The sequence below is a fragment of the Harpia harpyja genome, chromosome Z, assembly GCF_026419915.1.
Source record: "Harpia harpyja isolate bHarHar1 chromosome Z, bHarHar1 primary haplotype, whole genome shotgun sequence".
In the NCBI taxonomy this organism is placed as follows: domain Eukaryota; kingdom Metazoa; phylum Chordata; class Aves; order Accipitriformes; family Accipitridae; genus Harpia; species Harpia harpyja.
In genome coordinates, this window is record NC_068969.1 from 84,425,275 (window position 1) to 84,448,818 (window position 23,544).

The 23,544-nt window shown below is 35.3% G+C and overlaps 1 protein-coding gene across 5 annotated transcripts in view; it reads left to right on the forward strand.

Annotated features, from left to right (window-relative positions):
- The window catches only part of PTPRD (protein tyrosine phosphatase receptor type D), a 1,297,083-nt gene that overhangs the window by 1,128,496 nt on the left and 145,043 nt on the right, over positions 1 to 23,544 (forward strand). For all 5 annotated transcript variants that reach the window (XM_052775887.1, XM_052775885.1, XM_052775888.1 and 2 more), the window contains one exon: positions 22,431 to 22,619. In XM_052775887.1, coding sequence (XP_052631847.1) covers positions 22,431 to 22,619 — 189 coding nt within the window. The remainder of the gene's footprint in view (positions 1 to 22,430; positions 22,620 to 23,544) is intronic.

Sequence of the window (23,544 nt, forward strand, 5' to 3'; positions counted from 1 at the left end):
ATGTATTTTGCACAGTTACTTAATTTCTGCTAGCTACCAGCTACTAGTAAATTAAAAGCTAGCTAGTAAATTTAAAATCTTATAAAGATCTATGTGATTCTAGGCTATTCGTAGCTTACTTGAATACAAGTAAAAATGTTACTTGTATATGGCTAATGAAAACTTGTGGGAATGTTGCTCTGTCCTTGTATCTGCTTTCCACATGGGTCCCTTGATATTGGCTGGGAGCAACAGAAAATAGATCAATATATTATGCTGTTACTTTGTGGAAGGCTGTAGGGACCATTCTGCAAATTAATATTAATCCCACTTTGCAGACAGTGACTATATGCATAGCTTCAGATTTACATTTGAAACATATGATTAGCAAAAGAAACAACCTTTTTAAATAATCCTATCAGAGAATTTGCTAGTTAGAGGTTTCAGTGTTAGGATGTGATGTTTCCTGTGATAAATTGAGAAACCTTTTGAAATGCAGTAGTTGTGGTTTTGAAACCTGTCCTGTACTGCCTTTGTTGGCTTAGGTGTTACCACATTTCTCAGTAGATCGTTTAGTCATAAGTTCAAGTCACACAACAGGTGTCTGAGCAATATTCAGTTCTGGTGTTGCAGTCCACTTCAACAAGAAGAAACCTGTACTGTGCATTTTGTCTTCAAGATAAAACAAGGAAAGTACTGTCTTCTTCCTCATCAGAAAAGGAGAGAGCTATTTAATTGCATTCTATAACTCAATAGATCACCAGCTAGATGTGTGTCTTTGAACAAAGAATCATTACTACTAATAAAAACAGTATTATGATAGATAGGCTTTTGTTATTATTAACAATTATTATTTTCTATTTTAATAGTAATCCAAATTCCGTGTTACTTGGGGCCTTACTAGTCTTCAAACCTACTGTGTTGTCAGTTCTTCAGCTATAACTGCACCAACTATAATCGAAGATTTTCTGAAACTCGTAGCTCCCTAAAATTTTATGTAACAGTTCCATGATATTTTATGAAGACAGTCACAAGAGAAGGAAGGAGGAAGAGGGGAAGGAAGGAAGGAAGGAAGGAAGGAAGGAAGGAAGGAAGGAAGGAAGGAAGGAAAGGCAGGGAGGGACAGGGTGAGAGGAGATAAATGGAAAAAATGGGGTTTAGCCTTGTTGATAGCAAAGGCAAGCTCATAGATTAGACTGGACTGTATGTAAAAAGGCTTGTAACTAATAGAATTAGAAGTACGAAGTTTTCCTGAATTCATTACTATCCATTTTAACTCTGCTGAATTTTATGCCGAACACATGAATTTTGGAAAGCTAATTTCTGGGGAGAAAACAGCTTTTTATCTAATTAGCTAAGACAAAAAACAGGATATACCACACACACAAAGAGTAAACAAAGTGATGAAGTTCATATGCTGTGTTAGTTTTTCAAGGAGGGAGGATGAAGGGTGAAATTTGCATAAGAACTTACTATTGAAGAATTCAAAAGGCTGGTGATAACAGACAAATGTATTTCTATTATGGCAGATGAATTGTTTTAATAGTCTGACTTCAAAATATTAAATTATTTTTTGCTTTAATTCTTTCTGGATAATTTTTATTTTTCAAAACTCACGTTAATGAGAGTTCAGTTTTACATGTATTTTGTGGTTCATCCTTCCATCATAGTATGTACTTTCTATTTTAGAATTAGTCCTTGGTTAACTGGCCCCTCCATAATGTTATTCTAAAAAGACATATCAGTATTTAATTACTCTACAGCAGATGAAATAGAAGGAAAAGAGTCAATAGATTGCTTAATAGAATTATTAGACTATGAAAATGCAGGAACATTCCTTGTCTAACCTTTCCTTTTACAATTCCCCTGTCATAAGGGCCATGGAATTGCAACAAAGCACGTCAGCCAAAATAGAATCGAGTTTGTTGCTAGTTAAAGATGCTTGTACACTCAGTGTTCATTAATTTGAAAAATCTGATAACAATCGTAATAGAAAACACTGGGGATATGTATCACTAAGCTTCAGAATGGAGAAGTATAAAGGAGTACAGAGCGTATGTGAGGTCACAGGCAAAGAACAGTGAGAATGTGACAAGAAAAAACAAGTTCAAAATGGATCATTGGGAAGAATCCTGAATTAAGCAGATTATTGACCTAGTTGGTGTTTTCCTTTTCCAGTCCTTTTTGTTATGTAAGATCACAGACATCTTCAAATTTGTACATGGAAGAATATTTTCTCTCCTACCCACTAAAAATCAGCTACATTTCATTATGTTTACAGACCATAAAAAAGGGTAATCTAATTGAAACTCAGTCTTCTGATCTCCAAGGACACTTCTCAAAACAAGTAGACAAGATATTATTGTGATATAATATAATTTTCTTTTTAATAAAAATGATTCTGCATTTCACCCTGCTGAAAAGCAATACTTCTTGGCTGAACAGCACTAACAACATTGTTTATGTTAGTTTTTCTACGACAGGATGTAAGGTCCCCATTAGATTATTGATGGCAAATGTTGATGATTTTCTTTTTCTTGGTTTGAAGGCTATTGTTCAATAGATAATTGTGGTTTTTTTAATCATTCATGAGTGCAAATAAGTGAAAAAAAAAATCACAGATAACCATTTTTGTGTTATGACCTGATGTTTGATCAATGTTGTCCTTATTTTCCCAATTGCTTTTCTTTCTTTTTTCTTGTATTTCTGTAATCCAAATTTCAGAGAGTAATGTAGCAGTCTAATTTCTGTGTCTACATTTGGCAAGTTCCCAATAACTCGCAAATACAGTGTTCGTCTCTTGGCCTGTTCTGATTGACAGCCCAGAAATAGCCTTTTAAATTGTGTCAGATTCTCATCTCTCTGTTTGAAAGGTAAAGTTAAACAGTTTTCCTAGCAGTCTCCATGAAGTTTTGAATGTAACAAATCAGCTGTTTTGGCCGTTGTGCCAAGCTTTTGTCTATGCAAAAGTACATCATTTTATCTTTGCACATTAATAGCTTACTGAAAACTGTTGCAGCTGTCCATTTACTTCGGGACATGTGATAGCTCAAAGTAATTTATTTACCAAAATAGAGCTATTCTCACTAGCCATACTTTTATCATATATTAAGTTATTATTTTGCATTTGCTCCACTGTGGAATGAATGAAAATGTTCCATTGTCACAAACAGCACTCAGGTTTTATAAAAAGAAAAGAAAAATGGATTCAAACTCCCTGTAGAGAATAATATGGTCTCATCAGCTGTCCTATATTTATCTAATATTTCAATCAACAAATATTGTATTTGTATTACAATAGCTTTCTATGTTTCCAATCAAAATTGAAGCACCATTGTGCTGGACACTCTACAAGTCTATTTGGTGACACTGTTCTTTCCACAAAGCCTTTACAATAAGCTACTAGAAAAATGCAGCTATTAATCTACTGATATAAAATATTCACTGCATATAAGCGTCCAGTTTCACAGCCCAGAAAGCGTTATATGACATCAGAATTGAAATAAACTTGCCCCTACCACTGAGTTGCTGATTTTGTAATGTGCTATGACAGGTACTAATAACAGAATGCAAAAATAATACCTAAATGAAAGTAAATCCCCAGACTAATAAAAAAAATTCATAATACACTTTTGAAGTGTTTTTTAAAAGAAGATTTGGGGGAGGAGGTGGGTGTCAGTTACAGGGATATTAGGAATGTGCATATTCTAGCTCAAAATCACAGAATGTCCTGAAACATCAAAATGGAAAATTTAGGGCCTGTTTATGCAGATCAATTAAAATCATCAACTACAAGGCTAGACAATAAACAAATGTATGAATTTAGCCAAGATTCTTGAGTGTGGTGAAGTATTAATCATTTATTGCCCATATTTCAATCTTTCTTATATACAGTACCACTGAGTAAATACTGGTTTTGTTGTTATTGCTTTTACCTTTTTTTTTAAACATACACTATTCTCCTAATTAAATTAGACTTGGTAAGAAGTCTGTGCTTCCTCTCTTAAGCTACTTTCTGATGCTGCTTATGACTGATTGACTTTCTCATCCCATACCCATACCTGTCCTCCTTTTGTGCTCATCCTCTGCCTCCTGAACTGCTATTTATTTTAATTATTTGCTAAGAGAGCTCTAACATTAGTCTCCTAACCTTGCACAATTAATTACTTCATTCAGGTGCTTTATAAGTTTTGTTGCTATTTCCTGAACTCCCTTTCTTTACCTTGTCACTATATTGCAGTAAAAATGAGATTTGATTTAGTATCCCCCGAGCAATACAGAAAACAAATATGGTCTGTGACCTGATGATTTCCATTTAGCTGAAAAATCCACTAGGCCTTTTCTTTTGCTAAGAAAGTCTACCATAAACTTTTATCTGACTTTTTCACCATTATGGTAACTGAATATTTGACGATGATAAACCATGTGAAGATTTTTGTGTGTGATTTTTTTGTGTTTTTTCTAAAGTAGCTTCTTGTAGGGAAAGTAGAAAAACAAATCAGTCCTGACAGATTTTTTTCAGGTCACCCATGGTTATGCAGGAACCCTGCTGTATTCCTTCTGCATATTTTCAGAACAGCTGCCATTTTATTATCTCCTTTTCAGAAGCTACAGACAAAAAATCTCTTTCACCTACTCAATAAAAAATACAGACAAGTCATTTAAAATCTCACATAAGAAAATCAATTTGTAAAACCTTTTATGCAAATATGTAACAAAGTATGTGGTCAGCTTGAGGAGAGGTGAAGTGCTTTTAACTGTTTTGACTGTGAATAACAAAATATTTATTTTCATTGTCACTGATAAGACATTCTAATTTTATAGGAGTCTTTCATTTGTAACATCCCTTCTCTCTGTATTTTGGCCATTGGCATAGCCAGTGAACCTGAGGATGTGAATTTGTATGTCTCATGATCTCTTAAAAGAGCTGATTGTAAAATATGGCATGCGGTTAGATTTCATAGCATTTTTAAGCTTAAAAACCAGAATCAGCTATTGTGACTGGTGATATCAGCTTGAACTATAGTAAGGATGAAATCAGAATGTGCTTAAATTTGATCATACAGGGGAATGCAGTGATTCTGATTAAATTCACAAAGCCTTCTAAAGAATCTACAGAGGAATAATAATACCGATAATTAGAGACAAATAGGAGTTCCCAGTAAAGATATGATCAAAGAGGTTAAATGTGCTGATCTAGACATTGCACAGAAGTTGTAATGAATTTCTGTGTCTTTGAAATATTGTGATAATGTAAAACTGGTAGCATATTTCCCATTCAGTTTTACTGTGCATGGCATATGTAAAGGGAAGAGAAAATGTAACACTGTTCTGTTTTTTTATTCTGTTGTATACGCTGGTTTCCTGCTTTGTTACGCTCAAAATTACAGTGCTCAATAACATTACATTCTTTTTTAAGTTAATAAAAACTTTGGATTGTTTGGGTTCTTTTTGTTTGTTTTCAGAGGGAGGAGAAACACCATACTGTGTTGTGTAGGGGTGTTTGGTTCAAAGATGTTTGATTATACTCATTTGTGTAGAGAGAAAAAAAAAAATACTGACACAAATTGCCATCACGTGATCTTCAGTATAAAAAGTGAAGACCTTACCTTTAAAAACCTTAGAAGCCAGTTCAGGATTTTTTTACTTAAGTACCTTCGAAAGCAAGAATGAGGTATTACTGGAGAATATAGACATGTATTACACTTAACCAAAAAATTTGAGCTCTTTAAGGAATTTGCAAAGTCAGTCTTGGACACTCTACCTCCTTCTCTACTAGAAGTGTCTTTCCTCCACCTAGCAGGAAGTAAAACAGTGGTTACTGTAGACAGACCACAAGGCAGATATGCTCCTTTTGAGCCACAAGCTATTGGGATCAACAAAGTGAAATTCTGTTACGTGTGACCATCTGGAGGTAGGGCTACCTCTAAAATTTCTATACCACAAAGTTTGTAGTAAATTTGGCAGCATGAGTTACCGGAACATGGCTCCTAAAATCTCTGAGGACAGGTAACTTATTTCCAGATTCTTAGTGTGGTGTGAAATAGAGTTAATTGGTAAGAACAGTAGAGGCTTTTCGAATAGATGAGCTGCTTGAACTCTGTATCTCACAGGGAGCACTGAGAAATTCAAGGGTTCTTACTTTTCAATTGCAATGCCTTTATAGGTCAGTTTCTGTATCCTGGGACAAATTGAGATGCTTCAGCCCTGATTCCATTGGTGTTTTGAAAGAGAATATTGTTGAGAGGTACTGAGTGTTGATTTGAGTGAAAACCCTGGATAGAACACATTTATTTCATGAGTAATATTTACACAGAGAATGTGGAATCATTTTTCGTGATAGACCCGCTGGCTGTGAAAATGAACCTCAGAGCTGTTTGCTAGATTCTGAGAGCATTTCGTAGTACACAAACTATCTTTCGCTACGAATTCTGATTTTGTTTTGCAGGATTGTACCCACTGTTTTTAAACTTACGTAAGGGTTTAACTGGTCATTTGCGTATTGAAATAGTATTTGCTCATAGATGCTGGACTTTTTGAAACAGTCCTGCAGAAGTCTACAGAACTCCTTGCAAATGCTGCTTACTATGAGTAGGAAATGCACAAGCAGACATCCTTGTCTCAAACCTTCCATGCTGTTCAGAAGCTCAAATTATCTTATCTAATCTGATTATTGTTCCCCAAAACCAACGTCATCCAGTGGCTTTCTCCTTACTTGAAACCCAAGAGCGTCCACATGAAGCTGGTCTGTTTTTAAGTTTGAGTGTACTGGCTGTGTGCCTCGTAAGGAAGCCTGTTCTTTCTAATATGTAGGTTCACTACAGACTGTATAATCGTTATCAGTCTTTCTACTTTTCTTCATTAAAACATAGAATTGACAAAACTGACTCTCTGAAGTCAGCCTGAAATGTTGTTAGGTGTTTCTAGGATAAGGTTTTTCTTTTCTGTGGTTTTTTTTAATCTCTAATACTGTTTTTAGAAGGACTTTTTCCTCCATGGAAATGATAGAAAAAAGTAAAATTAATTAGCCATTAGCCAAAATGAACAGCTAACATTCTGATTAGAAGTGGTTACTATGACTAGTCCTCTATAGGACTTTATAGTATTATATATCTATTTCTTTATTCTTGTCATTTGTGAGCTTCAAGTTCAGAAGCAGCAGTCTGTGCCTGGATGTATCCAAACATGTCACTTCTATATTTTCTGTCATATTTTGCATTTCCCCCATGATGTGATGCTAATTTAGAGTGAACATGAAGTAAATTAAGAAATAATTCTAGAAATGGTGGAATAGGATTTAAGAAAAGTTTTTATTTCTGTGACTCTATCTGATCATTTACAAAGTTGTTCGTTAAGAGTTGCTGAAATGAATTGTGACTGCTTGGCATTTAGTAGTTACATTGGTACATAAAAAGAAATAGAAACTATCTCTTGCTCTTAATGTTCTATTACTAGCTAGAATTTTTTTTTTTTTAAAGTGGAAAAAAAAACCCACAATGAAGTGTGGTATTACTCAATTCGGAAAACATGAAATGACTGTTAATATCTGTGGAGTGATTATGTTGTTACATTCACTGCTCAGAAACAAACTGAGTCTTGTTTTTCAGGTTTTAAGTACCACATATGTCTTCATCACATTTAAATTTTGGAGTTTGCATGCAGATGTGATCACTAGGCTGGTTTGAGTTTAAGCGCAAGTATCTCACATGCATAGTCATATTGCAGATGTTGCATCTTTATCAGTTCTTTCAGAATTGCATGCTTATAATTCTTCTGGGAGTTTTACACACAGTCTTTTACCCTTTATATTGTAGTAGGCTGGAACACCCCATTTTCTTTTTCACACCAAATTGTGAGTGTACTTAGCTGTCCCTTTGCACATGAAGAACATTTTAGAAAAGGCAGAAAGCGTGTAAGTCATTATATTTGTTTTCTGTACCTACTTCTTACAAGGCAGTTACCACCCAAACATCTCTTAAACAGCTTCAGAGGTGGGAGCTTTGTCCTGAACTGTAGGCTAGGAAATTGAAAAGTAAATTGTCACACTCAGGAATAGTGGCGGTGCCACCAAATCTCCTTTAGTGGCTTTCTAGTATTCAGTGCTGCAAGGAGACACTTGTCTGACACATTAAAGCAATACTGAAACGGGGACAGCTGTCATCTTGGGGATAAAGCAGTCCATCCTCACCAGAACTTTGTAACCATCAGTGAAATTTTCCTAAGTCTTACTTTTCTCTGGTGCTAACCACAGATGGTGCACACGCTAACAGCAAACCCTTCAACACAACACACTGACAGAAAGAAAGTATATGCCAGCACTATACACTTGAATGGGAGGTGTACTTCACTGGCTCAGTAGCCCTCAGCAAGACACCCTCTGCAACTAAAAAGCGTTACAGCCACCAAGGCTCTAGGCAAATAACCAAAATTGAGAGCACCAGCAAGTTCAAGTGAAATTTTTGTATACCAACAGGAGGGGACCAAGGAGTTAACTTTGCAGCTAAAACATAGGGAGTGCTTTAAATTCTTGTCTTTGCTTTTGGGAGATTGACAAATAGTTACAACTCTCTGGGGAGGCAGTTTTGAACAGAAGACTAAACACTGACTGAAAGACTCCTCTGCTGAAAGAAAATGGGGAAGGGAAGGAAAAAAAAAAAGGAAAAAAGGTTCTAAAAGGTACTTATCTCCAGAGTATAAATACCAGGACCAAAGCATAAAACTCAGTAAATACCTTCTAAGCATTCCTCTCCATAGTCTTACAGAAATAAAGATAACTCATTATACTACAGTAGAGAAAAATATGGAAAGGTAAAACAGAACCTTACTGTAAGAAAATAAATTTATGCACAGATGGAACAACAAAAATCACTTAAACCACTAAGGGCATAGTAAAATAAAATCAATATCAAAGGAATGTCTCTGTTTTAACACTGTTAATAGTATTAATAAAGGTGCTATTCAATTTATAGAGCATTTTCTGTGAGGGTTTCATACAAACAGGTGCAGTACTGTTTTCATGTGTTAAAAATGAATTCTAGGTTATATAGCATCTATTCTTTTTATGCACTTCTGTAACTCCTATTAAAGCTAATTAGTATTATGTGCACATCAAGAGAAGAATAGAAACCATGTGTGTTTTATTGTAATAATTATTAAACTAACATCTCATACTGACTGAGAACGTAGTTGTTTGCCTACTTCCTTACAACCACCAGGTGTGAACTTTCAATCTTATAACCTCTAAATAACAAAGGTAGTCCAACTAACATGTAGCTGCTAAAGCAAGTGGTGGTGGTAGTAAGTGCTAATCTTACCATTTAGCTAATACTCAGCAGATACTTTGGTATAGTGCTAAAAGCTTAGTGCCCTTTCTCTTAGCATATTATTGTGATCTAAAAAAGGAGAGTTATTAACCATGAATGGTGATAAAATCCAGTGGCACTTTTAATCACAGTTTGCACATGTGAATGTTAGTCCACCTGCACTGCCGAAACATCAACTTGAAAATTATCATTTGCTCTTTTATCTTGGTTTTCTAGTAACTAATTTTTAGTGTTGTGTGCATGAAATGGCTACCTGTTCAGGCCCTAGGAAGCTTGATGGTTAGTGATATGAACAACAGTTAAATGGCTTCCTTGTTCCTCCCATGATATTAGAAAATAATCATTTATTTCTCTGCAATGCTGTATCTCCTTAGCATAATAGCTTGCCCAAATACCATGGTGAGATGAAGTGTTCTTGATGATGCATATCTAAATTTTTATAGTATTCACAATAAAATCCAAACAGCTCTTTATGAATCTTCAGGCAGATAAGTGATATGCATACAAGTTGATTTCACATATAGAGAAAGAGAATGTAATATTTGTCATGTGTGGGGGGAAATTTGTAAATGATCTGATTTGCTTTTGGAGTAGGAATAAAGCATAATATGAAATAGCCTATGAAATAAAATGGCAATGAATTTAGAAAATATGACAGTTGGTTCAGCAACATACTTAAGTATATAAATAGTTCCATTATAGTCAGTTTTCTGAATGAGACTACTCATTTGCTTTAAGTTAGATAAATTATGAAATGAAAAAGTTTTAAAGCCATTGGCAGCCAATCAAGAAATCATTTTCTGCATGTGATTATTTGGAACAGACTGCCTAGGTTTAAGAAATATGGAGCAATACTGTTTTTTCATAATTTTTACAGTTATGCAGTGTTACAGAATGATGCAAAACTGATTTTGAATTATCTTTTTTTAATGTGTAGTGGTTTCATCATTAAAACTGTTTTGGAGGAGGTGCTTTTTAGACTCAAATACTGTGAATGTTTTCACTGTCTTTAATGTGATAAAACTAAATACTGTAAAAAAAAGGAATTCATTATGAAATTTGAACAATATACTCTAATTATATGGAGCTGTAGAGATGTAACTGTACCTGTTTTTCACTATAATGGATAAGTCTGCTTTGTGAAATGCTTTGCAAAATCATGTTACATAAACAGTAGTTACTAAAATTACTTTTGTTACCTTCATTGAAAAGAACATCTACTCAGGAGTTAAAAAGACAGGACAGAATGAGATCTCTGAAAGCTTCTTTAGCTAATCCTGCATACTCAGAAGAAATCACATAATTTACACTAAGTTACTTCTTGGCCTTGCATATGTTGTGCATAAGTTTATTTAACATTACTACATATTTTGCTGCTGGATAAAGGATATACACTTTTTCTTGATTCAGAATCATTAGAAATATAGTCCCCCAATTTGCATCTGATGTATCCTGACTTTTAAACCCTTGATAGTTTCTGATGTCCTGCATTAAGTCATTGAGTTTGAAACAGGAAGCAATAACTTACAGCTGATAGTTGGATTCATTTTTGCTTTTCATGGAGACTAATCTAAGATATTTTCTAAGGAATTTTTATCTCCTCTTCTGGAACAAAAGACTTCGTGCCTAAATTTATACACAAAATAAATTAAGAATACTAGCGGTGGTAGTCATGAATTTTTTTTTTTTTTTTTTTTTTAGATTTGGTTGTGAGAAAGATGGTTTCTGTAAGCTTATTTAAAACTGGTAGATACACTTAAGTATGCTTGCTGTCAGTTGTTCAAGACTTCAGCAGGAGATTACCTGGCAAAGCCATTATTTTGGTTTTCTTTTGAAGACTTAAGTTAGCATCAGCAGTTCATGTCATCCTTCTTTCTATATGAGGTGGTAAAGGTGATCACAGGCATAGCAACAGAGATGTGGAAATTTGCCAGGTACTTGCTGATATTTTCCAAAAGCTTTCAGACATTTTGGTGCAGAGGGAGATTTCCAGTATGTTCAGGCAAGAAATTTGTGGAAGTGTTTCTGCAGCTGCAATCTCTATGATACTGACTTTTGTGCAAACCCAGCTACTAAATAGCAAAAAGTCATGTATTAAAGTGAACTTGAATATTTACCTTGGAAAATTTTGGCCTAATAGTTTACAAAACCTGATAAATAAAGAAAGATTTTTCTCTTGCTTCGTAGAAGCATAGAGATTTTTAAGGCCAAAATTCAAGAGAATGTTTTTCTCAAAGCTCGTGATGGTGCTCTTTCAGGGTGGCTTGTTGGTGGGGTTTTAAAGGAAAATAAGATGTTAAGGTGGGACTTTGGAGGTAACAGTGTTTATGGACACATATACCTGCATCAGGTCCTGCAATAATATTGTTGTCCCACAAATGGGGTTCATTTACCCGGTGTGCAAGCCAATAACACACAGAGTCAAGATATTTTCAAACTAATTTCATTGATGCACATAGATGGATGCCTGTCTCCAGTCAGCACACCTTTGTCTCAAAAATCCTCATAATTATACACTTAACTAATACATATTCATTGTTATTTTCCTTAATGATTGGTTCTTTCTTCTTCACCTCTCATGTAAATTAGTGCACAGACTCTGTCTTCTTCCTTCATTGTCTTCTTTTGAGTAGGTGGTATCATTTGAGTAGGTGGTCAATGAGTTGGTAGTCGTGATCTCCCCCTGTAGGAATTACCTTTTACCTACTTCTTCTCTAGTCTTGGCAGTTCCAAGTGGTTCTTCAACGTTTATTGACCAGACCACAATCCATTGCCTTTTCTGACATAAACATCCTACTTATTTACAAAGCCCCATTGTCTAGTAGTTAGTTCCTAAACCCTAAATCAAGTCTAGATACTGTTTCCCTATTTTAAATATTAACTGATGGGGGCTGTACACAGGACTTTAGCAGCTCCCTGGTTATTTCAGTCATATCATACATATTAACTGATAACAATATGAAGGCTTAGATGTGTCATATTAAAGAATAAAAAACATCTTCTTCACAAAGGTTTTCATACATCACGATAAACAGTTTAGACAAACCTTTTCCAGAAGCACAGTATTTAAAGCAAGGACACCAAAAAAACCCTAGCTATATGTTAGCAAGATGTTTTCTTCATGTGCCAAAGGAGCTGGAAGTTACTGAAAAGTCAGAAACAACCAACCCTTCTTTTTATAATCCCTGTCTTAGCCTTTCAGTTAATACTCAGAAGAGGTTATGTTGTAGCACTTATTCAAAGTGGTATACCTTATAAAATAAGTGCAGAAACATGTTTAGCATGCACAGATTGATTATTAAGTCTTCTTCAGGTACAAAAAAATACTGAAATACTGTTGTGTAGTCTAAGATTTATCACTGTATATTCAAGTTAGTGGCAGAAATTATTTCTCAGTTACTATAACATCTGATCTGCTCCAAATTGCTACTAAAGAGTGCGTATAATAATCTTCATGCCTACGTCTCCAGCCTACAAGAAAAATAGTTTGATCCCTTCTCTCTAAAAGAAATAAGTTTTGCATTTAGCTATAAAATGGATGACAGCTGTTTTTACTAATAAATCCAAGAAGAAACAGTTCCATTGTTGAAATCAGACACAACCCTGGTGCTCTCAGTCAATTGTGTTGTTTCTGTGGCATAGGGCCTCTCACTGAGTGATAATTCACCACTGGACGGATTCACATCTTCTGTTTTCAAGCATTATGTTTTCTTCATTTGTACTTTTTTCATGCAACTTATCATGTGTTAATTCTGTCCAGAGAGTTGACATGGAGGTTCTTTGTGCTTACACTGATTTTTTACGTACTTGACACATACAATGCTATGCTAAGCTTAGTCTGTCACACTATGTCTGTTTAAAGGCAAGAACTGGCTCTCCACAGCTGTTCGACTTCATTAACTGTTTTTCACAGAACAGTTTGTAATGAATTTTCAAATAATTGTCAAAACATGAAACTTTCTATTCCTTCTCAGATGCACTACCCCCCTACACCTACTCCCTTCCCACCTAACATCATGACTCCCTCGGCCTTCTGGCAATCACACTGGACTGTTCGAACGTAATCGCAGCAGTTGTTTAGGCCCATGACTTCCAGCTACGCAGAACAACTACTTCCTTATGTCCATGCTAATACAGTATTCAACTGGAACTTAAACATTGCTGTATCTGTGTTAACAAATTATCATTTTCATTTGCAGAAATTTCTTTCAAAATAAACAAAACAAAGCAAAACCAAAAACCCCAACCCTCCCCTCCACTGTTTTCTAGAAGGTACATCTTGCATTGTTAGGATCATCTTTGATCAGCTAGATGAAAGTTGGTGAGAAAATTATTTTGAAAGGAAACTGTGAAAACAAAAAGCTTACCTATACTCTACATAAAATCAATTTAATATTTAGTAAGCAAATACGAATATTGTTGATGACATTTTTGGTTTTTATAATTTGGAGATATTTACTCAGACTGTAGACTGTAGTAAATTCCATTTTACGCTGCCCGTTGCAGATTTTTTATTTCATTGTATTTTTTAGAGGTAGCACTGAATTGTGTAATTTGTTTAAATAATTATGACAGGCTTACAAGTGTCAACCTTGAGTTCAGCATGTAAAACAGTTTTAAAAAAACACTTTTTAACACCTGATGCTCCTATGCCCAGTCAAAATCCTATTTCAAATTAGTGACAATATAATTTGTGGAGTAATTAGTTCAGTAAATAGCAGCAAGAGTTCTAGCAAAGCTTAGTAAATCCATTTTTGTCTATGTTCAGCATCTCATGAATGAATCCCAATGTCATTACTCATTTACAGTTCCATGAGAAGTATTAGCTGCTGTTGCTAGACAAATATGAAAGTGTCATGTTTAAAGTACATCTCTCTTCTTCAGTCTTCCAGAAAGCCTGCTTCAGTATGCTCAGTTCAGTTCACAACAGTTCACAATAGCTCTTTCAAGGCCATATGATTATTATTGTGAAAAATGCTTTGGAAGAACACAAGTGCTAGCTCTCAGTGGATCAGAGAGAGCAGTGCCTTGCATCACCAGGCCCTCTGTGCCTGCTTCGAAGGCAGGCCTCCGCCGTGCTAGAAGGCATGACAGGATGTTGAGTATTTTCTTCCACACAGTAACTCAGAGTACAAAGGTTATCTATCATCAATGAAAACAGTGCTTCCTTTTATAACGTGAAACATGCTAAATCCCAGACTAGTCCCATTTACTTCAGTTTAGGGCAGCAGCAAAATTTCATGTAGAGTCAAAGTCACAGGCCACAGCCAGTTCTAACATTGGGTTTTGGGAGCAAAATAATCCCATAGCAAAACTATGTATGTGACATCATGAACCTGTGAATCTTTCTGAGATTAAAACATTGAAGTCTTGGCTGCCTTCAGCTTTAGAAATAGTAACATTTCTATGTTACTATATATATGCCTTCATCCACATGTATACTCTTAAGTGTTAATATGAGGTTCTGCTGTGTAACTCCATACTCGTTAAAGGGTATTTATCAGACAGCAGTAATTATTGAACTTGGGCACGGAACTGTGAGAAAGCTGGGTTTTAAGCAATGTGTGTTGTCTGCTACAGAGAAAGCTCTTCTGTATTCTTCCAGAACAGAAGTGAATGGCTGTGTCTCCCCCAGAAGAAAATACCCTTTAGCTTCCTTGTCTGGACACTTCCTCAAAGCTATTTCAACTTATGTGGTGAAACCCACCCCAAGCAAAAAAGAAATTCATATCTCCTCTCTTCCCTTCTTTACACCTATCCTTCCCTGCTAACAGATCCCTAGGTGTCTTCTCAATATCTGTGAGAGAGAGGGAATGTTGCCATAGGTGGGCACGAGAGATATTCAGGAAGATGTTCATAGAGCTGGAAAGACTTTAAAAAAAGCAAACAAACCAGAAAAATGAGACGCTACTATATCTAATTTTTTTACAGTCACTTATCTGTAGTCATGTAAGTCTTATGAATGTTCTAAGCATGGTCTTCAGACCAATGAACATGAATGCTGCATTAGATGTAGAAAAAACGTGCATATTTTGTACCAGTATCATTAGTGTAATGCTCAATAATAGTGAGTTTCAAGGGATGTCCTCTTCAACTATGTTTTTCTAGAGTTCATTTTCTGTTCTGACAACATATCTCTTTTTTCTCATTCTCTTCAGCAATAATAGCACTTCTGTTGTTTGTTATTCATCATTATGTTTGCTATTTATTGAAATACTGCAATAACATCCAAATTGCTACATCTGTATGGGTGCACTGTTGTTCCACGCACCATAAAAAGCAGTTGGAATGCATAGCCTCTACCTTGAATAACTTACTGTTTAATTCACTGCACCAAAAGTGCTTTTAATGTCCTGACCCAAGCATCTTTTGTCAAAACTTGAGGTCCCTTCTTCTAAGGGATCAAACTGTAGGCCTTCTGGGGTGCCTTTTTATCCACTTACCAAAGTGAAAATTCTCCCATTTCTCTTTCTAAAATGCACAAGTTTGATGCTGACCTAGAAAACAAAACAAAACAAAACAAGACAAAACAAAACACAGTATTATTCTCCTTTGAAAACAAGACTTAAACAGAGTTGATGGGTTTGCTACAGTTCCTTTGTCAGGTCCTTAAATTTTGCAGCTGTGACATTAATGCAGTTAGTATAGTTTATAGTTGTCAGTTCGGGCTGCAGAGTATATAGGCTGCATTAAAAAGTATTCAGTAAGATTATGGCATTGAGGAAGCAAGTCATTGGAATCTGTGTAACATCAGTAACAGAAATGGCCGTGATCACAAGCTGAGATTGTTTGACTGTCTTAGGCAGTATTACAACTCCTTTAGGTTTAGGCACAGGTTTAGACATGTAGTGCAGATGGAGAGGAAGGAGGGAGAAGGGAACTGTATGGTCTGACAACTCCTTTGCCAGACTGCTCACTTTTTTTCTCTTGACCTCTGTGGTGAAGCAAAACCAAGATGCTTCTGCCCCTTCTCAGTTCAAATTAGTATGTTACAATTTTATTGTGATGATTTATTGCATTATATTTAAGAATGAATATAAGCTAATTACTTACAAAAAAGTGCCATATATGTTTACTAATATCAATACTTTAACACAGTATTAATGAGTAGAAAGGAGGGGAAAAAAAAGGAATGCTTTTATGTGTTCTGAACCCATCTGCATATTCAGACTACTAACATAAGAAGTGAGCTCTGCTGTACATATGAACCTGCTGCAGATCTCATTATTTACTGCACCATAAAACTGTGTGAAGTGAAAAATTAAAGCTTAAAGCAAAGACTGCCATCACTGCACTACTCTTATTCTTTCCCCTTTATTTTTCAAGTTGAAGTACGGAGGATGTAAAAACACAAATATTAGTGTGTTAAAAATATTGACTGGATAGAGCAATCATGCGTTTTCCTAATCCTCATTCTTGGCAAGCCCCAATTTAACCCTGATTTAATGTAATCTAAATCCTAACCCTGTCTGGAAACTAAGCTTCAAATTAGAAATGGTAATCACGGAAATTCATATCACTGCCCTTTGTTGTCCTCTTGTCTTTTATTCACCATTGCAAAATACATAGTTTCATTCTTGTGAACATTTGCATATGGAAATATGTGGGATGCTGTGTCCTCTCTGCTTCAGAAGTTTAGTGTTTCTTTTCCTAAATTTATGATACCCTGCACTCAAAACACTACTTCACATTCTCTGCCTTTGTTTCATTACCATAATTCTGGCTGAGTCCTCTCCTTATGTTAGAGAAGGGACATCTGGCAGGGATTCTTGGATTCCCTCTTTTTTTTTTAGGACACAGCCTTTTGTATTTCCCTTTCCATTCCCATTAAGCAGAACAGACATCCAGAAGTTTAGTCATAACCAAATTTGGGTGTATGATGTTCGGGTGATAACGCTGTGCTATAAGCTACAACAGTGCCTGAGTGCAAATGTGAGAATAAACCCTTATTTTAAGGCTTGTGTTTACTATGAATGATGACTCTCCAAATGTTAATTCTTGTCATTTGGAATGTCATTGTTAAAGGAGAGTGAGAGGTATTTCATTGTTCACATGAGTGAGACAGGTCACTTTGGAAAGAGCGTGCTATGCGCAGTCTTTAGTTTAGCAGATTTTAAGAACTGCCAAAAGGTGCAAATTCCTTTTTCCATTTTCATGTCCTTATGAAGATATCTAATTTCAAAGGCTCAATGCACTCATTTGTTAAAACAGGGAACTTATTTAAGGCTAAATGTTAATAACAATGAATGTTAACTGATTTAATGCAAAGTGAAATTGCTGCTTCAACATTCATGCAAATGATAACTCAGTTTAAGTGGCTCTATGTTCTGTTATATAGACATTACTCTGCAATTTGCAGGGTAATTGTATACAGAGCTACTAAACAAATTTGTTTTCTTTTGCATCAAAAGTGCTTTGCACATCTCTTCAATTTAAGAAGAATATTTTTAAATGCATGGGTTTTAGTTGGATGGTATGGGCAGCTGTTCTCTTGCTGAGTATTTACTAACTGTTAGTGAGTCTCTGATCATCTTATATATGTCTAATTTCCTTTCCTTGTGTGGTATAATTGTGTGAAATTTAAGAGAAATCCCAACAGATACCTAGATCTATTCTTACAGTCTAGCCATTACCCTCCTTTACTGACTTACAGCACCGCTAAGTAAAAGTATCCATCTGTATATAGCAGCTTTGAACAAAGGACCCTGGGAAAAGAATTTATTGTGTGTTCATAATTACATTTTTAGCAAAATTTACCTTGTAAAATATTTCAGTAGGAATACTGTTTATTAACTGGGACTTTTCTGATGCTTTTTATCTTTTTAATCCAAATTAGTCTTTTATGTATATTTAGAAACAGCTTTGTTTTTATTTTTCAATTTATTCATATGCATAGTTTTTCAATAGTAGTACAGAATACCAACTTTTTGCTGCAAAATGTTTCTTTTACTCCCTCCCCTACTATCTTTGATTTTACTGTTCTCCATCCTGTGTTCAGTTCAGTTGCAGGAATAATGATTTTGAATAATACGGTCATGATGTCAAACCAGTGCAAATTATATGCTGCTGCCATCTGGAATAGTGAAAATAAAAGCTTTATTTACACTGTTCTTTGAAATAATAAACTTTATTGCAGCAGTTTATCTTCAGTATCTATAGTGAATTCTGGGAATACTCCATGTGTGCCTTTTTATTCTGTGAGCTACAGAATAACTAAAATTTGCCTGTGGCAAAGCTATCAGTGAATCTTGAAATAGATGTTTTTTTCTTCCTGAATAAAATGGAGAACCACCCTCCATTTCCACAACGAGAATAATTGGTTCACATAGGATAACATTTTTTAAGAGGCACAGTGAAACACTTTGAGTATGTATGTTAGGCAGAGTACACAGATTTATCTACAGGTTAATATGGATATTCTGGAATATGAGTGTTTCGATGGTGCAAATAGTTAATGTGGAAGGAAATACTTAACAGAAATATTACCCAGTTTTCAAGTCAACTGTCCAGTCTTGGACCCTGGTGCTATTGCCTGGCCTTTATACTCCATTAACCACAACCCAAGTCATCACAATTTGCTTTGGATGTTTCACATTTGCACTTCATATCCATATCATAGTAATATTGTCATAAGGTACTGTAATTGAGAATATTATTTAACACTATCGTGTCTTTCTTGTTAAAACATGATGCTGATTGCCAAAGTGATTCAGCAAGGTAGCCATGAAGAACTCAAGACTTTTAAGACCCAATCTGTTTCTAAAAGCTGCCACTCTTCTTGCTGCCAGCAGGGCCTAGACATGATCTGAAAGTAGCTTTTTATGGAAAAAGTAGTCAAAATGTTAAGAAGGTGTGGCACAAATGCTAGATGAAGATCACTATTTTTCTCTTTGTTTAGCTGTGTGGTACACCTATGTGGGTTTATCATGAAGAGTCAAATCCATTGTACTGGATTTGGATGAAATCCTCTTCTTTCTTTGGATCCAGCTTTTGTATATAAGTAGGCTTGACAGTCAGTATACCTTCAGACATAGCTTGGGAAGTTTCTGAAATCTTATGAAAGAATTATGTCATTTAAAAAAGAGAGTTTGCAACAGCACACTTTTCCCTTTAAGATGAGAGAAAACACAGTTAAAGGATGAGCAGAACAGAGTTTATGATATACAGTTGTGGCACAGCTATGTTCAGAGTTTTTTTCTGTAGATCCTCTTAAAGGTAAGTATCGTTTCTTTTTTGGTAGGCGTAATTTAACTTCGTGTTTTCAAGGTACCACTCCATCAAAATTACTGTTTACCTATAAAAGCTGAGTTTGAGTCTCTACTCTAAAAGCTGTTGCATTTGTGAGGGCAGGCTCACCTCTAAGACAGGTGCGACAACACGTGAAATTATGTGTTGGACAATGTCTATAGGTATACTTACACTGAAATCTGAATGTAGAGGTTAACGTGATTTTTCCATACATGTTGCTTGGAAGGGAAGCAATTACCACTTTGACAAAACTGGCAGCAGAGGTAGGAATCTCAAGGACATTGTTTACAGATGAGCAATATCAAACAGACTGAATACACAGACAGTTTAGAAATACTATGAAAAACCATGGTGGGAAATGAGGCAAGGCCATTTCGCATCATTCTCTCTTTTAAGGGTTCATGTGGTAACCAGTCTTGTAATTGTCTCTCTGTGTTGTTCAGATCATACATTCGGTGAAAAATAACTTTTGTAGAGCTCTTCCAGCAATTGGAAATGACACTAGCACAGTACTAAAGGCATTCCTTTAATGCCAGTAATCGAATGCAGTGCTGTTAAGACACCTAACAAATTCAGAGAACGTGCTCTATTTCTAAATCTCTTGTATCTGTCATCCTAAACAAAATATGTATTACATGTATGACTCACTAAGCACAAGGACAGAGAAATCTGCCCTTTAATGGCCTCTCAAAATGACAGTACCAAATAGCTTTGAGAAGGTCAAGTCTGATTTAAATTGTTGATGAATTGGAAGCTAATTACTAGAACTGAATTTTAATAGGGAACAGTGGTATATACTATGGTTTAGAGCCTAATGAGCATATCAGTGAACAGTAAAAAATATTTTTCCTTTCACCTCATGTAAAGTTGTAGAGCTACCGATATATCAAAATTTTCTAGTAGTTACTTTTTTCTTACTGTGGCTGAGAGGCACTTGTTCACTGATTTGATACTCAGCTCTCTTGCACAGTGTGTTTGATCATCTGTCAAACTTGGTATCGTCAAAGTGTAAAGACAGTTTTGTACAAATCACTAATAAACTTAGAGAGAAAAAAAGCAATTAACATAGTAAAAACTAAATCCACTGTGATAAGCACTCCAATTAGAAATTTCATTATTTCCCTGGTCCATTTTATGTTGAATATTGGGGTTTATTGCCAAATACCTGAAAGCCAGATTGGAAACAGGCCACAACTGTCAAAAATATAACAGTTCTTGCTATTTGAATCTGTTACATTGTGATGTTTCTCATGAAAATTTCATGAACAGCATTCATTCAAATAGATTCTATGCATAAGGGGGATGGATGGAATTTAATTACCCTTATTAAAAATAAGAAAGGAAAGCTCTTTACTACTCCATCCTATTAGTATTCAGGATAGATTATCTTTGTTGTACACTTAGGTATTTGCAAAAGGGACTCCAGGGTTTTCTGTACGAACCAAGTAGGAAAGGAAAGGTCAGGTGATAAAAATCCTGTTCTGTATCACAACTCAAGTCTTGTCAGTTACTCCCAAAGTAAAGACTTCATGTTTATAAACAGACATGAAACATACCTTTCTTTGGGAAGAGCTTATAGCTGGTGAATGATTTGGCACTTAATCACTGATTGATAGAAATACTAGCTCTGAAGGGTTATGCAAACTTACTGGAGAATTGTGTTTGCTATACCAGGGTAGTATCTATGTGCATTTGTATTGCAAGTAATTAAGTAGCTCATGGGTGGTAGCAGATCCCAAGAACTGCAAAGATTTATAGGATGTACTTACTTGCTATACATTTTTCAGAAAAGTCTGAAGACTTCCCCGAAACTATTTGAAAATATGATGCATTTTTCATGAAAGAGAGTTGACACTGAACAATTTCTTCTAAGTTAATTTTATCCCTTAATCAATTGCATGTCAGTAACCACCAATCAAAACATTTAATAAGATATGTGTTTTATAGCTAGTATTGATCCTCTTTCTTTGGGTTTTTTTGCTTCCTTTTTGAAGTGAAATTACAGCCATTATTTAAAAAAAAAAAAATTTGCTCTATTAATGGAAATTAAGAGCAAGATGTTGTAGTTCAAATAGATTATTTTACCTATGCTAACTTGATTTCTGAGAGATTGCCTGATCCCACTGTGCTTCCAGTGTTACTTGCTAGTGTGTATCATCTTAAGAAGGCAAATTGCTCTTGTTCAGTATACTTAGTATTGTGCTATTGACTGCACTAGGGTGAGATTTTTGACCATTTCTGAGTGTTTTAGTTGACACAGTTGTTTCCATTCAAGATCATTATGAATGTCCTGCCACTTTAGCAGTAAAGCTCTGTTATACCCATCTTACAGATGGACAAGTGAAGCACAGGGACATTAAATGTTAAGACCAACAGCACATAGGTAATAATGATGAAAGCGCGAGATATAACTTGGGTCTCCTAAGTCCTTGGCCAAATTCTACACTGTGTGATCACACTTCCTTATGTACTTGACTCATGTAAAGAAAGGGTTTTTTCCCTGTTGTTGATAAGCATGGTAAGTCAATCTTTTGTATAAAATAATAAGGACTCTCGCAAAGAGAGCAACATCAGTGTTGTAAAGTACCATACTGGGAGTCTAATGATTATGCACTACGTACAGTATCTATGCCAGTTTAATGCATTTTATAAGTAAGTATAAAGTTTTTAGCCACTTTTTTATGAACTTTCTATTTTCTATCAGCATTTTGATCACTTTAAGGTACCAAAAATACTGCCTGAGTATCTGGTTTTTGCATCAGTTCCTTGCATATGAACAATTAAGGAACCCTGGAACATTAAGCAGGGTGGTGATTGGGGATTTCATGAGTTACTACATAACTAATGTGAAATCCTTCAAATCATATATTTCTTTCGCAGAGGATCAAATTCCCCGAGGTTTCCCCACCATTGATATGGGCCCACAGCTGAAGGTGGTTGAACGAACTCGTACAGCTACCATGCTATGTGCAGCCAGTGGCAATCCTGATCCTGAAATAACTTGGTTCAAAGATTTCTTACCTGTTGACACAAGCAACAACAATGGCCGCATCAAGCAGTTACGCTCAGGTAGGGTCTTCTTACTGTTTCTACTAACGCCCAGAGTTGTTCTCTCTCACCTTTTCTTTCTTTTCTTTCTCTTCCTTTTTTTTTTTTTTTTAATTTTTATTTATAGGTAATAAGTTCTCTTCCTCCTCTCTTTTCTGTGTTACTGAGTGTGTTGTCCATGTCTGTGATGTTGTCATAGCCTTTTCTAGAGTCTGTCTCTGTGTTTTGCAGCTTCTGTTTACTCCACATTGCTCACTGCTGTGACTGTACTTTTTGATAATTTTTTTCTTTACTGCTTTTTGCAGTACTTGATGGATCCATTTTCTCCTCTTTCTTTCTTCTTTCCTTTTTAGTTTTTTTTAACAAATTTATTTCAACATTGGACTTCATTCAGAAATTGCAAGGAGTACCAATGATTATATTCATCAAAACCAAAACCTGCATTAGACACTTCAATTAAAATTTAAAATGTGTTTTGTGCTGTCTTTTCCACATTTGACTCCACCAAAGATTAGCCAGTTTGGACACATCTTCTTTCCTCTCACAAATACATAAAACACAATACTTTTTCCCATGCACAATTATACCTTAAAAAGAAAACTAAAAAAAAAAAAAAAAAAAGGAAAAGAAATCCTTGGGTAATCTATGGAATAAAGTTTTTTTGCTGGCTGAGCATTTTTCCAACACATTTAGCCACAGTAGTGTGCGCCCATGCTAAAGCTTTATGAACCCTACATTTTCTGGATCTACAGAAGTCTGCTTTTGTTGTAGAATCCAGCTTTTGCTGCTCTCTCTCTCTTTGCCCCTTGCACCTCCCTAGCAGTTCTTTCACTCTCCTCCTGCCCTAGTTTATTCTTTTGCTCTCTTTAGATTAAAAAACAAAAAAACCACACAAACTCTAAATTTATAAAGTTTAAAGCTTATCCCTAAATAAGATAATGGGGAT